This window comes from Pholcus phalangioides, unplaced genomic scaffold, assembly GCF_987345545.1.
Source record: "Pholcus phalangioides strain wild (caught in Gottingen) unplaced genomic scaffold, Ppha-v1.0 ptg000008l_1, whole genome shotgun sequence".
Classification (NCBI taxonomy): domain Eukaryota; kingdom Metazoa; phylum Arthropoda; class Arachnida; order Araneae; family Pholcidae; genus Pholcus; species Pholcus phalangioides.
Genome location: NW_028301601.1, coordinates 13,731,766 through 13,749,164, shown reverse-complemented (window position 1 = coordinate 13,749,164; position 17,399 = coordinate 13,731,766). Strand labels below are relative to the sequence as shown.

Below are 17,399 nucleotides of genomic sequence, written 5' to 3'. Positions count from 1 at the left end.
TTAGGTGTCCGTGTCGTACGAAAACAGACCAGAAATCGAGCTGAAGAAATTACCAGCGACCGGGTCTCCGAGACCATTCTCATTTGTGAATTCTCGGATGTCGAACCATATCCTGATGATGCTTTTCATCAGGCCGTAGGATACGTCAGCATTGAGAGGCTGCTCGTAAAGCAGAAATTTGTAGAGATGCGGTCCTGGAAAGAAACAGAGTTAATGAATTAGCATATTTCACAAAATATAATAAGCGCCGTTTGACAATGGTATAGTGCCAGGTTGGGTCTAGGTCAATTCGTCGAGCTCAACTTGTCGCGCGACAATTCGTCGCAATCAATTTGTCGCAGCGTCAATTCGTCGTGCTACAAACTCGTCGCGGTACAAATTTGTCGCAGAGTCAGTTCGTCGCGGTACAAATTTGTCGCAGAGTCAGTTCGTCGCGGTACAAATTTGTCGCAGAGTCAGTACGCCGATCAAATAAATTTTCAAAATTCAGTTTTCATGGTATTCATGCCACACTTCCCGCTTTCTGGCGGGATCTCCATTTCTCGCAGCGAGGGGTGTTGCGGGAACACACCAAGATGATAAATTACGATAAAATAAATTTTCAAAATTAAATTTTCACCGTATAAGCCGCAGTCCCGCTTTCTGGCGGGATCTCCATTTCTCGCAGCGAGGGGTGTTGCGGGAACACACCAAGATGATAAATTAGGATCAATGCTCATCCCAAAGCACAATTTGCCTAAGGGGTCATTCAAGTATTACGTCAGGATCGGGGAGGGAGTTTCGGATTTGTTGACTTTTGATGGCGGGGGGGGGGGGGGGAGTTTGAAGGTCGCTTACATCATCAACCACCCCTTTGGAAGATATGAAATATTCTAAGCTGCTGGTGAAATTTTGCTGGGAGGGGATGGGGGTCAGTGTTTTGCTGATTTTTGCTGACAAGGGGGGGGGGGTCAAAAATGGCTGAAAATCTGCTTACGTAATACTTGAATGGACCTAATTCACTATTGAATATCTATCTGCCATGTAGGGAATACATCTTTGAGGAATTTTTTACCGACAATATATCTAAGGCCAGCATTACACTATGAAAGTGTTCTAAAAGTCCTTTTATAAAACTTGAAAAATTCAACCAATAAGATTATCGGTTGCATTTACTCGAATGTAACCTATGAACTTTAGTGGTTGGATTTTTTAAGTTTTTAACTTGAGCAACTTATCCGGTGCAAATTAAATTTTGAAAATGTATGTGATCGCAATTTATCATCTCGGTGTGCGCCCCAACTCCCCTCGCTACGAGTAATGGAAATCTCGAGAGAAAGCGACAAGTGTGGCTTATCCGGTGAAAATGAAATATTAATTAAATTAAATTATTAATTATTTCAGGTTCTTGTGGAGATACTGTAGTGGTTAATGTTGGCAGAATTTTAAAATTTTATCATAGAAAAAATGATTTTTTTAACATTTACAAAAATGAATAATAAATAATAAAAACATTAATATCAATTGCAATTTTAATTTCGATGATTTTTTTCGAAATGACAAAAAAAAAAAAATTAGTAAACTGTGTGCATTTTTTGATGGAAAAAACTTTTTTTCATGTTTATTTTTTCACGTATGAGACAAAAAACCTACATACAGATCGCGTGACGAGTTGACTCTGCGATAAATTGACGTCCCGACGAATTGGTTACACGACAAATTGTCACTGCGACGAATTTGTACCGCGACGAATTTGTACCACGACGAATTGGCTCTGCGACGAATTTGTACCGCGACGAATTGGCTCTGCGACGAATTTGTACCGCGACGAATTGGCTCTGCGACGAATTGGCTCTGCGACGAATTTGTATCGCGACGAATTGGCTCTGCGACGAATTTGTACAGCGACGAATTGGCTCTGCGACGAATTTGTATCGCGACGAATTGGCTCTGCGACGAATTTGTATCGCGACGAATTGGCTCTGCGACGAATTTGTATCGCGACGAATTGGCTCTGCGACGAATTTGTACAGCGACGAATTGGCACTGCGACAAATTGATGCGCGACGAGTTGAGCGCGACAAGTTGAGTGCGACAAATTGACCGGTTACGTGCCAGGTTTATAGAATATATAGTGATGAATTTGTCATAGATGAATATAGTGATGAATTTGTCATAGATGAATATAGTGATGAATTTGTCATAGATGAATATAGTGATGAATTTGTCATAGATGAATATAGTGATGAATTTGTCATAGATGAATATAGTGATTGAATTTGTCGAAGTTATTCCATGGCGGTGGGCCAATAAGTTTGTCGCATTTGATATGGGGGTCATTCAAGTGTTACGTCAGCATCGGGGGGGGGGGGGGGGGTCGGATTTGCTGACTTTTGCTGACAAGGGGGGGGGGGAGTTTGAAGGTTGCTTACGTTATCAACCACCCCCTTTTTGATGATATGAAATATTCTAAGCTGCTGACAAAATTTTTCTGCCAGGGGGGAGGGAGGTCAGTGTTTTGCTGACAAGGGGAGGTTGGGGGGGGGGTCAAAAATGGCCGAAAATCTGCTTACGTAATACTTGAATGGCCCCTATGTCATTTGATCTTTTTTGTCGCACCACGGTCATTTTCTGCACACGAGGGCTAATTAGACCGGGACCTACAATTTATCGCCGATTCCGAACGGCAGGCTTGTTTTTTTATACTCATCGAGAGGTTGGTGCGCTAACCTCTCGATGGGGGACTCCCTGCGGTAGCAATTTTTTTTTTGCTGCGGTCAAGTCGCCGTTTTTTGTTGTACCCCTGTGTCAGTAAAGTTTTCTGACAAGTAATACTTGAATGGCCCCCTATGTCGGAACTAGGGCTGGTCCGATTAATCGATCGATTGTTTTCATCGCAGTTAAAAATTACAGTTGAGAATTAATCGACTCGATCCATCCGATTAAAGATCGATTAAAATTCGAGTAAATAGTTAGTAATTTGACTTAATTTATTTAACGAAACTGATCAAATGTCCTATACTATTGTACCAATAACATTTCGATCAGTGATAACATTTTCGTAACATTAACAAAGGCATAACATTTTTGATAAGTGATATTTTTCAAAAACATTTAAATCAAACGTTTCATCAAATTTTTCGGTATTTGGAAAATACAAGTCCATTCAACGAAAAATTGTGGTCACTTCATTTTCAAATTGAGTTTCAGCGGAGTTTTATAAAAGGCAAGACCAAAATTTATTGTCTCCACTACGAACAGTAGTTCTTCGTATTCTTGGAATTATCAGTCCCTGTCCTCACAAGAACCATTTGGGAGGACTTTGAAGGAGAACAATCAACAGCAGGGTGATCAAAATATGATATATTCGAAATCAGTGACTGACCGAAAATAATCGATTTAAGAAAAACACCACAAGAGCCCCCCCAAATGAAGAAATTCCAGGTTTTAACAAAAGATGTTCACAGCATACGGGCCGTTCAAGTATTACGTCATCATCGATGGGGGGTTTCCGATTTGCTGACTTTTGATGACAAGGAGGGAGGGGGAGGGGTTTGGATAATGCTTACGTCATCAACCACCGTTTATGAAAATATGAAATATCCTTAATGGCATCTTACCCGGTGAGCCAAAAACGAGAAAACATTTCGATAGTTTGTGGGCACTTGAAGTAACATCCTGCCCCTCCCCCATAAGTGCCCTACACAGAACTACATTAGTGATCTCTGAATTTTTCGCGGATCCAAGTGATCTGAAAATGTGCCACGGGCCGCTTAAATGTTCTGGAATTGTACCACGGGACACTTAAGCGATCTGTAAATGTGCAGCTTAGTTCATTTTTACGAAATTAGGTTTGAGGAGGGAGGCCGCATCAGATAACCCCCGGGCCATATTTGGTCCATGGCCCAAGGGCCTTTATGTGATTTATCATTATACGGCTTAGAAGGTGAGTCGCAATAAATTTATTGAAGATAAATTTTGAGTTCTTCAAATAACATTGAAATTACAGAAATTGATTATAATAACATATAAAGGTATTTTCTCCCAAAATTTCAATTAGAAAAATATTTTTTGCATAAAAAAAAATTTTGATCGTGGGAGGGGAGCCCCCTTATGCCCCCCCCCCCCTTACGCCCTCGAGTACGTCTCTGATCCCACCAATATGCGTTAGTATTCAAAGGGGCAGAGCTGATGATGAAATTTTGCTGACGGGGGGGGGGGGTCAGAGTTTCGTTGTGACTTTTGCTGACAGGGGGGAAGGGGGTCAAAAATGGCTAAAAGTTTGCTTGCGTAATACTTGAACGGCCCCTAAGATCAATAAAGTCGTTTCACTTAATTGGCAATAACTTCACTTCTAGTTATTATAGGGATGAAAATAAAAGAGTTTTGGATTCTAGCCAAAATCAAATTCTAGCGAAAATTTTTAATCGCCAGTTCCGCGAACACCCCCTTCTAGCTACAATCGGGCAAAATTTCCCTAAAACATTTCCATTATTCCACCAGATTTTGAAAGAAGTTCCAACAACAAACTATATCGGTGTTCTCTATGATTCAGGAGAAATTTAGACTTTCGTTTTTGCAATATACAGTGGTTTGCCGTAGACATTTTAGTACATTTTTTTGGCGGCAATATTCGACTTTTTACTTCGCCAATCTCTCAACGCTTGTAGCGCGCCATCAAATACAAATACACTGATTGAGGTGGTGTTTTGTCACCTTACAAGGGATTCAGGATTTTTTTCCTCAAATATACCAATTTTTTTTTTTTGCCAAAATATTTTTTTTTACGCCAAAATCCGTAACCGCAAATTCCGAACGTTCAGCGAATATCTACTTCGACAGACTGATTTCAGTGACGTATTGCAAACTAAAGTCTAAATTTCTCCCGAATCACAACACCGGTACAGTTTGTTGTAGGATCTTTAAATATCTGGTGGAATGGACAAGTTTTTGGTAAATTTACCCGATTGTAGCAAGAAGGGGTAAGAGGTTTACGGAATTGGCAATTAAAAATTTTGGCTACAATGCCATTTTTCAGCCTTTGCCAATCTTTCAGCGCTTGTCGCTCGCCAATAAATCCAGATATTTCGATGGAAATGATGTCACCTCTCTTAGGCCGGTATTACACTGTAAAAGATTGATAAAATCCCTTTTATAAAACTCAAAAAATTCAACCAATAAAGCTCATAGGTAACATTCGAGCAAATGCAACCGATAATCTTATTGGTTAGATTTTTCAAGTTTTATAAAAGGACTTTTATCAAACTTTTACCGTGTAATACCAGCCTTATATGATTTTTCCTGCTATTTCGAAACATGTGCTCAGTTTGCGCGTAGGTCTTGCATAGTTTTCACAGATCTTTTTTGATCAGGCTTGACGCATTTTTCTTCTATGATCGTAACTCGAAAACGGTTCATGATTGAACAGGGTTGGTAGGGTGTTTCATGTTCCGATTGGGCTCGTCTATCACACCCTTTAGTTTGGCAGCAGAATAGGTCAGCTCCACCCTTGAATACATTTTATGATTTATTTAATCAATAAACGCAAGCTGTAATTGTATGAATCACACATTCATCGGCTTTTTTGAGTATGAATTATGTAACTTACCTGGTATGTCTATGGAAAAAGGTGGAAGGTAAGGAGCCACAGGGTAGTTCCTTCCGACACGTCACTCCCTGGAATATCCTTGACCATCCAATGAAGAAACTGCGACGGGAATTGGTCACTACTAAGGAGTCCATCTAGATCTGAAAACTCACAAATCATGTATGAGTTTCTATAAACATTTATATTTACAGTAAATGCGATAAATTCGGTTAACTATGCATAATCACAGCCCATTTAGGTGAGTTTGATAAATTTCTTTAAATTTATCATTTTTACCGGCGTTTATGTATAACTAGCAAAAATACCCGGCACTCTGCCCGGGTTTTCTTCAGTTACTGGAAATACTAAATGACAAACTATCATACTAATATCAAACTAAATCATACTAATATCAAACTAAATCATATTAATATCAAACTAAATCATACTAATATCAAACTAAATCATACTAATATCAAACTAAATCATACTAATATCAAACTAAATCATACTAATATCAAACTAAATCATACTAATATCAAACTAAATCATACTAATGACGAACCGTTATAAAGGAATAAACTATAATACTGGCACCATTAAAAACAAGTAACAAACCATTGTAAAGGCATGTGCATGTCTGAAACGCATTGTTAGGGAACCACGGTAACCAAAGTAAACATTCCGGAAGTGACTGTTGGAGCCCAGGAACCATTGTTCCCCGTCAGTTTTTCACCCATTTCGGGCACTTACCCAGCTCTGATGAAATTTTAAAGTAGCCTACGATTCAATCCCGGTCCTGTTTGGTATATATGCAAAATCTGGCGACGATCGGCCTAAAACTGTAGATTTGTATAAAGAACATACATACATACGGGGTGATTAAAAAAAAACTATCCCGACATATGGGCCCCTAACTATCATACCATTCACAAAAACTGAATGAAATTTTGGCATAAGGTATTTTGAGGTATGCGCTCAAGAATGATATGGAAAACAACAGTGTCACTCTAACACTTACGGTTACAGTGAGAAAATTTCGAAGATATCAAATGGCAACACCAAGTTTTTTGTATTGGAATGCGATCTCCATACTGTAAAACACTAAATAGCGTTGGAATGGCACCTGTAGCACGAAAATGCCCGGAGCTAGGCAAGGAAAAAGTAAAAAGGACTTTGCCGTGCACCAGAGCATTAATGTTCGTTTCATTCGTCACACCGTTTCTTCGGCTGAGATCCCACAAGGACTGATTAGTCCTCCACAAGGTCATGTGGAAAACACAATAAAATGCTTTATTTTATGCTGCTTCTCTGTCCTTATTGGTTGTCCTCACTTTTAGCCTATCTACTGCCGGTGATTTTCATGCTACAGTTGCCATTCGAACGCTATTTAGGGTTTTTCACAATGGAGATCACATTCCAATACAAAAAACTTGGTGTTGCCATTTGATATTTTCGAAATTTTCTCACTGTAACCGTAACTGTTAGAGTGTTGTTTTCCATATCATTCTTGAGCGCATACATCAAAATACCTTATGCCAAAATTTCATTCAGTTTCTGTGAATGGTATGATAGTTAGGGGCCCATATGTCGGGATAGTTTTTTTATAATCACCCTGTACATACTTTCACATTTATATGTAAGAAGATAATCGCACGGTGGTGCGGTTTGCGAAAATGGTGGCCAACCCCCCCCCCCCAAAAAAAAAGGTCCACCAATCTGTCGAAGCGTCACTTAGTTTTTGCCCAGAAGGAGCTCCAATGTTTTATACTGCACATAATTATACCCTCTTACATAAAACTTCTCCCATTCAGAAATTCCGCAGCTCTCCTGAGAATTTTAGGCGGTTGATTCTTTTCCTTTCAAGTGTATCAGGGGTCATTCAAGTATTATGTCAGCATCGGTGGAAGGGGGAAGAGGTTTCCGATTTGCTGACTACTTTTGATGACACGTGGGGGGGGGGGTTGGATGATGCTTACGTCATCAACCGCCTTTCATAAATCTACCGTGTCCTCTTGTATAGGTCTTGAATGGCCAACAATATTGCATAAATAAATAGCATAAATGGTCGAGAGAATAAACGAGTACAAATACAAATACAACGCCACAACAGGCAAATTGCCCAACGAGGTGGCTGACTTAAGAACATCATGGATCCCCGAGCCCCTACCTACTACTGCTACACCGCACATGCACCCCCCCCCGCGGAACCCCCCAACGAATCGGTACATGCGGGAATGTGCGTGTACGTGTAATGCAACCTGACGTAAAGTTTGTTTCTGTGTAATGCTTGTTATGTGTAGTGCTGTCATCTGCCCCCAGTTTTACTAACTATGAGTGAAGTGTTATGGTTGAAGGATTTACCGTTGTAGGACTGTTGCTCTCTGTGGCGAGACTTTTTAACGGGGAGATCGGCTCGCATTTGCTCCTTGAAGTTGGGAACCACAGAAAACCAACTTCAGCCGACCACCACTGTGGGGTTCGAACCCGGATCCTCGCATCACGAGTCCGGCACTATAACCACTCGACCACCACAGCGGTGGGTCCACCACAGCTAGTGACCTAGACAGTTTTGTTTCCCAGGGTTAAGTGATCGAGAGACCGAGACAGTGAGTAATACCGGGTGGTAACTGACGCTAATGTAACTCCCATTCCGATGGAGGTATTTTGATGAAACTTGGTATATAGAGTATATAGACCATGGGGGGAAAAGACAAATTGAGTAAAAAAAAAGTTCAATTTTTGACCGCCAGATGAAAAAAGTGGCACTTTTATCGCATTTATCTTTTTCCCATTGTACAAATAACGAATAAAGCATGTTTCACCACAACGGGCGCTGCATAGGTCGCGGTAGTGTCAGTATTAAGCTTCGGACCGCTCAGTATAATTAAGCTGAATAGGATAAATTTAACTACTATACTGACACTACGACCGATGCAGCGCCCATTGTGGACGTATTTCATTGAAACTTTGTTTATTCGTTATTTTGCATAGGGAAAGATATATGCGATAAAAAAAAGTGCCACTTTTTCACACGGTGGTCAAAAATTGAACTATTTTTTTTATTGAATTTCTCTTTCCCCCCCCCCCCCCCATGGTCTATATGCCCTACACACAAAGTTCCATCAAAATACCTCCATCACAATGGGCACTATATAAGTCTGAGTAGTGTCAGTTTAATTATGACCACTCTGTACACCGAATGGCCAAGAAAATAAGCAAGTAAATGAGAGTGTTTTGCATGCCAAAGTCGAGCGAGTGATCTCACTTTCTGTCGGTCATGCACTCGCTCGGTCAGTCTATCTTGGTCAACAGAGTCTATTATTCGGTTGTCCACCCCGTCACATCGGCCGTCTCGACTACTTATTTAACCCTTTAAGCGGTAATTTAAATCACTAAACCCCCAACAAAATGTCAAAATGTAAAATATCCTTTTAATGAAGTAGGCTTTCTACGGATCTCCAGCAGGTGCAACTATAGGGAAAGTGTTTCGATTGAGAAATTATTTTTACAAAATTTCTAGGCTTTTCAATGTCAAAATAAGAGGCTTTTATGGAGGCGAGATATCTCGTCACTGCCGCTTAAATTGTTAAGAACATTGGCGTGATGAATAAACCGTCGACGGTTAGTTTTACTGTTGGTAAATGTTCATCTAACTTTCCACATCAGCGATTAGCTTGGAAATGAATCGTTTTTTGTGAGAACATATTGACAGATATACATTAATTATGTGATATTTCGACGCGAATTGTCCGGATTAGAGCCCGGATTATAGCCACTAAAAATGCGGTAAAATACGTTCCAAGAATGTGTAAATATATATTTGAAAATGCTAAAATATGCACTTGAAAAATGGCACAACATGCGTTCAAAAATGCGAAGACATGTACTAAAAAATACCAAAATATCCATCAAAAACTTGAAATATGCACTTAAAAGTATCCTGAAAAAAAAAGCTAAAAACTCCGAAATATTTACCAAAAATGAGAAAAATGCATTAAAAAATCTTTAAAAAAGGCAGATATGCTTTTAAAATGCATGTTTTCTATATTTCTTACTGCATATCCATTTTGAAAAATATTCAAACACATGCATGTATTACTTGCAAGTAACTTCCACATATTTCTTATTTACGCATTTTTAATTTCTATAACGAAATACCAGTAACAAAAGAATTTCGAAACTATTTCTAAAGAAAACCGAAATTGAACACTTTTGACTCTGTCTCTAGAAATAGCCTTATAATAAGTCCTAATGCGGCCTTTATCTCATCCACCGTCCATGCACGATTCAAATATAAAAAAATGCTCAAAATTCGTCCAAAAATTACCCTGAACCAGTTTTAAGAGTGAGAATATACAGTGTGTGTCACAAAATTGAAAAATCTAATTTTTTAAACTGTCCCCTTGTCTTCCGATTTCCATTATGGGTCCCTAAGAGCTGCATGGTGTATGCTTTGTCTTTTGTTCTGTTGTCTTCATTTATTTTGTACATTATTTGTATTCTGTATTCATGTATTTATGTGTGCTGTTTTGCAATTAAAAAAACAATTGGAAAGTTGTTGCCGCCGTATCTCCTGAGGCCAACGGAAAAAAATTCCATGTTTCTGCCATGATCGCACCCAACACTCTCTCTCCCCCCGAAATTACAAACCACATATAAATACATTGGAAGCAACACATGTGTGTTCACTTTTCCCTCGCCAGGAATTCCACGACGCACTTGTGTACTGAAATACGTACAAGTTGCGCAACACAATCACAATTTTCTCTCGTCACCTGAGACAGACAATGGGCCTCTTGACCAATGGAAACCTTGATAGAGATCAGGCGATTGCTTTCAACCTATAGCAGGAGTCTTCACCGACTTGGTGTGAAAACACATGAGTTTTTTCGGCAGAGAAGACTAATATTTTAGCTTAGGGTGGTCGCATTTCGAACTCTCTCTCTCTTGGAATGGGAAAGGGCCAAGCTTCGATGGAGAAAAATGGGTGAGTGACTAAATTGTTATTCTTATTGTGAGAGCGCCTGCGTTAATCGAATTAGTATGTTCGATGTAACATGATTATTTATGTATCGTAAATAAACTCCTCGAAATGTGTACAGGAATCTGTGTCTGGAATCATGTCTGGCAATGTCATTCGATTTGAATATCTAGTAATGGGCACACGAAAAAGCACCCGCGGCATATCCAAGCAGAATATTTGCTATGATATTTGAATTCAAAAATCGAAACTAATCACAATTTCCCGCATTTTAATGCTGTCCTTCCCAACTTTTCTGACTTTTAGCAGCGAATAGTTAGAAATCAGTTGAAAACTAGGAATTTCTTTTTTGTTGTTGTTCGTATCAAGAGAGACAGGACAACATAACTTTCTAATTGAAAGTTAGAGGACCGAGGACCGTATAAAAATTTAGATTATTTTCTATTTAGTTATACTCTCAAAACTGGTACAGGGTAATTTTTGAACACTTCTTTTGAGCATTTTTCAAATTTCAATCATACCTCCAGGAAGGAAGGTTGAGCGGCCGCATTAGCACTTACAGGACACTTCTGGGCTGTAGTCGTGATCATTACTCATTAATATCATGAGGATAACACGTACTAATGTTTACCTGGTCCTATCATCACCAGAGTATACTTCAGGCTGCTGTTAGCTCCGCCATATGATACATTACTAGGTTCATACGAGGAATGCCAGAGGGTGACCAAGTTCCCTAAATTCACTTCGACTTCTTCGTTGTACACAACCTGTATGACACGCAACGGTAACTTCTCAATATAAACACAATGAGAAAACACATCAATCATACGAACTTTGGACACTAACGGTACCAGACTTTCATATTAAACTAACATACATTAAAATATTCCAACTTAGGGGTCATTCAAGTGGAATGACCCCTAAGTGGGTCATTCCACTTGAATGACCCAATACCTCTGTGGTCATTAATGGAATGGCGTCAGTATCGGATTTGCTGACTTTTGATGACAAGGGGGGAGGGTCGGGGGTGTTTGAAGGATGCTTACGTCATCAACCACCCCTTTTTGAAGAATATGAAATATTCTAAGCTGCTGACGAAATTTTGCTGACAGGGGAGGAAGGGGGTCAGTGTTTTGCTGACTTTTGCTAACAAGTGGGGGGAGGGGATCAAAAATGGCTGGAAATCTGCTTACGTAATACTTGAATGGCCCTTATTATCCAGTCAAATCTCGTATTTAGCGATTTCGTAAGGGCGATACCGGTGTATGGATGTGGCCTATGAACTCATAATTTCTCTTTTAGAAATTCATTGCGTTCCACCTAAGCCTTTTGTGCCTCCTCCAAAGGTCGATCCTGCGTACGCCTCTGATTGGATTGCCCTTCAATTATTGAGCTCTCGTCTTCGTCACCATGGTTACTCTAAATTCCGGAGAGATGTTGGTCTATCAATCAATATCGGAACGATTGCTTAAAAACAACCATTTGAGTAATTTGAAGTGATTCCTTTCTAGTTAGCAATCGATGCGTTTAATGGAATTATTACAGTGTTTGGCCTTGGCTCTTTAGACAATTATTACCAATTTCTTTCACAGTACAAGGTGGCCCTACAACACACCTGATAAAGTATTTCAGAGAAATAGTAAAATAAATGAATTGTGCGTTTGCTCCTTTTTCAATATCCCACTTACGCACAAAGCACTTGCGGTCACATAAAATTGTTTTCACGAGTATCAGTTTCTTCGCTTGTCCTGCAAATGCAGGGCGAAAGCAGGCAATCACCGTCCCCCCTCCGCTCACCATGCAAACCCTCGGTGAATCACATTCCCCCCGTTCGAAGAGTACGTGTTCGCTTATGTACGGGAGTCCAGCAAATGACTCAAGAACAGCGCATGTGACTCACTGAGTGAAGACAAAAAGGTTTAGCCGATCCTCCACATAAGGAGATAGGACAGGAGGGGTGGTCTGTAGAGGTCTATTATAATAATTATAGATAAGGAGGGTCTGTAGAGGATTAATCAGTAGAGAAGTGAAAGTTAGTTCAGGTACTCACAAACGAGGGAAAGGTTTTTCTCGTTTTTGGCATTTCCAACAAAGATGCCATCAACAATATTTCATATTTTCCCTAAAAGGTGGCTGATGGCATAAGCATTATTCACCCCCCCCCCCACACACACACACACACACATTCTATCGATGCTGACGTAATACTTGAATGGCCCCTTGCTGTAGAGGACCTCTGTTTACCTGGTACAGCAATTACCATGCATTATCTTAAACATCTGGGGAGGCCTGCTGAGTTGCTCATCCTACAGGCCAATATTAAGATGACTTGGACAGTTTTGAACGGTTTCACATTTAAATAAATGTCTCATAACCTGGATGATGTTTAGCTTCAGATGAGCAAGGTAAACGTGGCATTCGTGGTTGTACACCAATAGGCACATCACATTATAAAACGATGGAAATGATTCATTACTAGAGCGCGGAAGTTTAGGCACTAAAAACGGTCGAAATAGGCAGGCAGAAAAAGGAAAATAACTAAAAGCTGCGATATTAAGGGTCCGGAAACTTTCTAAAAATGACTGCACGCATTAAATCTGCCGTTTCAATGATAAATTATAATAATTGGCATGGAAATACAAAATAAAAGTATAGGAAGTACCGTGTATGTAGAAAAATAATACACGCAAATAGAATGTCCATGCCGATGAAAATGGTACAAGAAATTTGCAATTCGGAATTAGTTCCCGAGCCAGAAGATAATCTCGAGACAAATTATACAATCGATCCGGCTTGTAATGTTTCTCAAATACAGTCGAATCCCGTTATAACGAACTCCAAGAGACCGTAGAAATCACTTCGTTACAACGAAATTTCGTTATAAAGGAATTCCAGGTTATTTAAAAATGTCCCTACGTAAACTTCTCTAGGGGATTAGAAAAAGTGTTCGTTAAAACGACATTTTCGCTATAACGGTATTCGTTAAAACGGGATTCGACTGTAATAATCATAAAAAACGTTATAACCCGATTCTGACCGCTCATGACCAAATTGCACAATTTCTACATACTGGATGGGCAAAAAGTCCGTAGAAACTTTAAAAATTCATAAAAACCGGAAAAATAACCGAAATAAAAAACGGCTTTCAGTGTTACCATCGCTAGGTCACGGGCTAGGTCAAAAATAGCCAATAGGTGGCGCTGACGTACACAAGTCAAAGAAAAGATACGCAAACAACGAACAGAATGCCTCCAAATCGTTTATTACAGCAGCATGTTTTCCACATGACCACCACCACAGGGTATAACACATTGTAGGCCAATCCAAGCCACAAATCTAGCAACGGCAGAGTAGCAGGTCCACATACACGGTCGTAGATTAGGAGCGAAAGTTCTTATTACCGTCTCATTTGCATATTTCCACCAAAGTCGCTCGTATCGGCTGTTTTTTGAGTTTTTTTCCTGTAAAAAAAAATTCCCGTGACCTAGCGATGCTAGGGGGAAAAAAATTCCAGATCGAAAATCGGGATAAAATTTCAGCCATAAAAAAATTGAATTTCTTTGTAAATAAATTTTAAAAAATTCTACGCGTGAAATTCTACGCATTGAACTTTTTTTTATTTAAAAACAATTTTTAAAGAAAAGTTTCAATAAAAATTAAAAACAAATTTTTACAATTCGGTTGCGCAAATTACATACTGCAATTTTTGATAACTATAATCTCACACTCCAACAATTAGCACGCCAAGACTTGCCAGCAGCAAACCACTGCGTATGGAATGCCATAAGTCTGAGAAATGACCTTAGAGAGTTTGGGCGGGCACTCTACGACATGGAAATTGATGTAGCCCTCGTATGCGAAACATGGTTGAAGCCTTCACACACCACTAACGTATTTAACTACACCTGCCTCAGAAAAGATAGACTAAACGAAAGAGGAGGTGGAATAGCAGTCTTCATCAAAAATGATATACCATTTAAAGAACTTGATACACCAGACTCCGACTCCATGGAAAATCTGGCAGTTACCATCTTTATTAACAGGCATCCAATACCTCTATGTGCAATATACAAGCCACCTAGAAACAGACTTGACCTGAATCTACTTAACTTTCTGATCAAAACCAACAATCCAATTCTACTGGCTGGGGACTGGAATTGCAAAAGTCCTTCCTTCTGCAGTAACAGATCAAATTCCTGTGGTAGAATTCTGGAAAGATGGTGTAGAAACAAATGCCTACAAATACACTCCAGTTCCACACCAACACACCACCCTGGAGGGCGGGGTACACCGGATGTACCCCGCCTATGGTCTTTCTAAAAACTTTCGGAATAATGTTGACTTAGAATCGTTCACTGGTCTCAACTCAACACATTATCCAATCATATTCACGATTGATCTAACAAGACCTCAAGATGTTCCTTTCTGCCTTGCCACTGACTGGAATAAATTCAGGGATTTGCTAGATGTTGACGATGTTCTCGAGCTTCGGCATGCAAACAAGGAGGAAGTTGATGCAGCAACGGTCATCTTTTCGGACAGTATTAAAGCCGCATTACACAATTCAACTAGAAAAATCTAATATCCGGGAAACAAATTTGGAATCTCTCTTGAGCTAAAGGAAAAAAATTAGACTCAAAAATAAAATAAGAAAATCCTGGCAAAGATTTCGTCGCCCTTTGGATAAAGTTGCACTCAATCGACTGGAAAAGGAAATCAGGAAAGAAATCAAAGGATTCGTCAACGAGCGCTTTTCGAACTTCGTTGAAGAGGCCACTGCGAGTGAAGGTTCCCTTTGGAAAGTTTGGAAGATCTGCAAAAAGAAAAGCAAGAAAATTACCAAAATTCAAAACGAACGAGGTGAATTGGTTTTCACTGATGCTGAGATAGCGGAAGTGCTTGCCGAAACTTATGAGGGTCAATTCAAACCTAACACGAATCAACCGATTGGCACTCAGCGGGAACACTTGAATAAAATTGAGGAATTTCTCAACAGACCACGTCATCAGAGTCTTAGTGGGTTTCAAGATTCAGAGCTAACAACTATGGAGGAGGTTAGAGAACTTATTAACACGCTCTCGATCAGGAAAGCCTCTGGACTGGATGAAATCTCCAATCTTGCTCTCAAAAATCTGCCCCTATCTGCCCTTATGACTCTCACCAACATTTTTAATAGCTTGTTAAAAACTTGTCACTTCCCGAAAATATGGAAACTTTCAGTAATCAAACCTATCCACAAATCTGGCTCTAACCCTCTCATAGCCAAAAATTTCCGACCGATCAGCCTTCTGAGCAATATATCTAAGCTGTTTGAACGTATTCTTCTTATACGATTCAATAACTATCTCGAATCTTCTCATTTTCTTCGTTCTGGACAGCATGGATTCAGAAGAAACCACTCCTATGTCACACAGATGCATCGAGTCGTAGAACTCGCAATACAAGCCTTCAACCACAAGGAATTCACCTGCGCAATGTGCGTGGACATTAGCAAGGCGTTTGACAAAACGAATCACGTAACTCTGTTGGCCAAGCTTGTTGAATACGGTTTTCCTGACCACTACGTGTTGTTCTTCAACAGCTATCTTAAAGACAGGCATTTTCTGGTAAAAAATGGAAATGCTTGTTCTTCTGTTCATCCAATAAGAGCCTCGGTTCCCCAAGGATCAGTTCTTGGGCCTCAGCTCTTCTCCATCTACATCAATGACTTCCCTGCCCCCCAGATGGGCATACTGGGACTTTTTGCGGATGATGCAATTATTATCACCAACAACAGAAAATGTGATAAATGCAGAGAAAATCTTCAGGAGACTCTGGAGGAGGTTGAAGACTGGTGTGAGGATAATGCTGTCGAGCTTAATCATGCCAAGTGTCAGTTCATCTGGATAACAAGAAGAACCAAATTCACTAGAGCATCAATCTACCTGGGCAGAGAAGCCATAAGACCTGTGAAGGAAGTGAAATATTTGGGATGTATTCTAATCCAATCATTATCCTTCGTTCCTAAAATAAATCACGTAAGAATTGAGGCTACCCAAACCATGGGAATAATGTCACGCATTACATTTCCAATTGCAAGACTAACTCTTAAAAACAAAGTCATATTGTTTAAATCAATCATTGGACCTATCATGACCTACGCCACCCCAGTATGGGCTCATGTTTCAAAAAACCAACATGCAGCGTCTGCAAAGTCAACAGAATAAAATACTGACTTGTGCGTGCCCCAAAGTACATCAGAGGAGCTGACATTAGAAAAGACCTGAAGATTCCAACCATCCTCATCTACATCCAACAAATCTCAGAGGATCACTTTGAAAGGATGAGGAACTCAGAATACGAGCATCTGAGAGAGCTGGTCGATTACAACCCACGTCAAAGACTAAAATTTCTCAGGCCTCAAAACGTGCTGCGCCTGCCATGGTCGGTGCGTTAGGGTCTGAACTACTTAGCTGTATAATCTTTGTCTATCTATCATAATATTTTTGTACTTTTATCTTGCTATCGAAATAATCGATCAACTCTATTGCATAGAGTGACATTGTGGTTTGATGTACATGACTGATCTTGCACTGCACCAATTTGTATAATTTCGGCTAACACACTTGTTTTTCTATGACTTCTTCTGTATGTTAGATTTATTTTTTATCATTATTTTCTCATTAGTGCATTATGTAGCGTTTTGGTGAATTGTACATAAGTAATTTCATTTTTGTGTCCATTATAATACTTGTATTTATCGCATAATATATATATATATATATATATATATATGTATGTATGTGTTATCCCCTGTGATCACGTGGAACACATACTGCTGTACTAAACGATTTGCTGGCATTCTGTTCG

At 39.6% G+C, this 17,399-nt stretch overlaps 1 protein-coding gene across 1 annotated transcript; it reads right to left on the bottom strand.

Annotated features, from left to right (window-relative positions):
- Nucleotides 1-12,994, bottom strand: LOC149083860 (OV-16 antigen-like). Its single transcript, XM_089235223.1, has 3 exons — nt 12,926-12,994; nt 11,182-11,338; nt 1-194 (listed from the first exon to the last, which is right to left on the bottom strand). The coding sequence occupies exons 1-3, from the start codon at nt 12,992-12,994 to the stop codon at nt 1-3; spliced, it is 420 nt and encodes a 139-aa protein (XP_089091349.1).
- Nucleotides 12,995-17,399: the final 4,405 nt, after the last annotated feature.

What these genes read in the sequence shown, in the direction of transcription:
- LOC149083860 (XM_089235223.1), bottom strand. Translation starts at nt 12,994, where the DNA reads ATGTGCCTATTGGTGTACAACCACGAATGCCACGTTTACCTTGCTCAT. An exon ending in TGAAGCTAAACATCATCCAG is followed by an intron (nt 11,339 to 12,925) that starts GTTATGAGACAT and finishes TATATTGAGAAG; the next exon opens with TTACCGTTGCGTGTCATACA. An exon ending in TCTGGTGATGATAGGACCAG is followed by an intron (nt 195 to 11,181) that starts GTAAACATTAGT and finishes GTTTCTTTCCAG; the next exon opens with GACCGCATCTCTACAAATTT.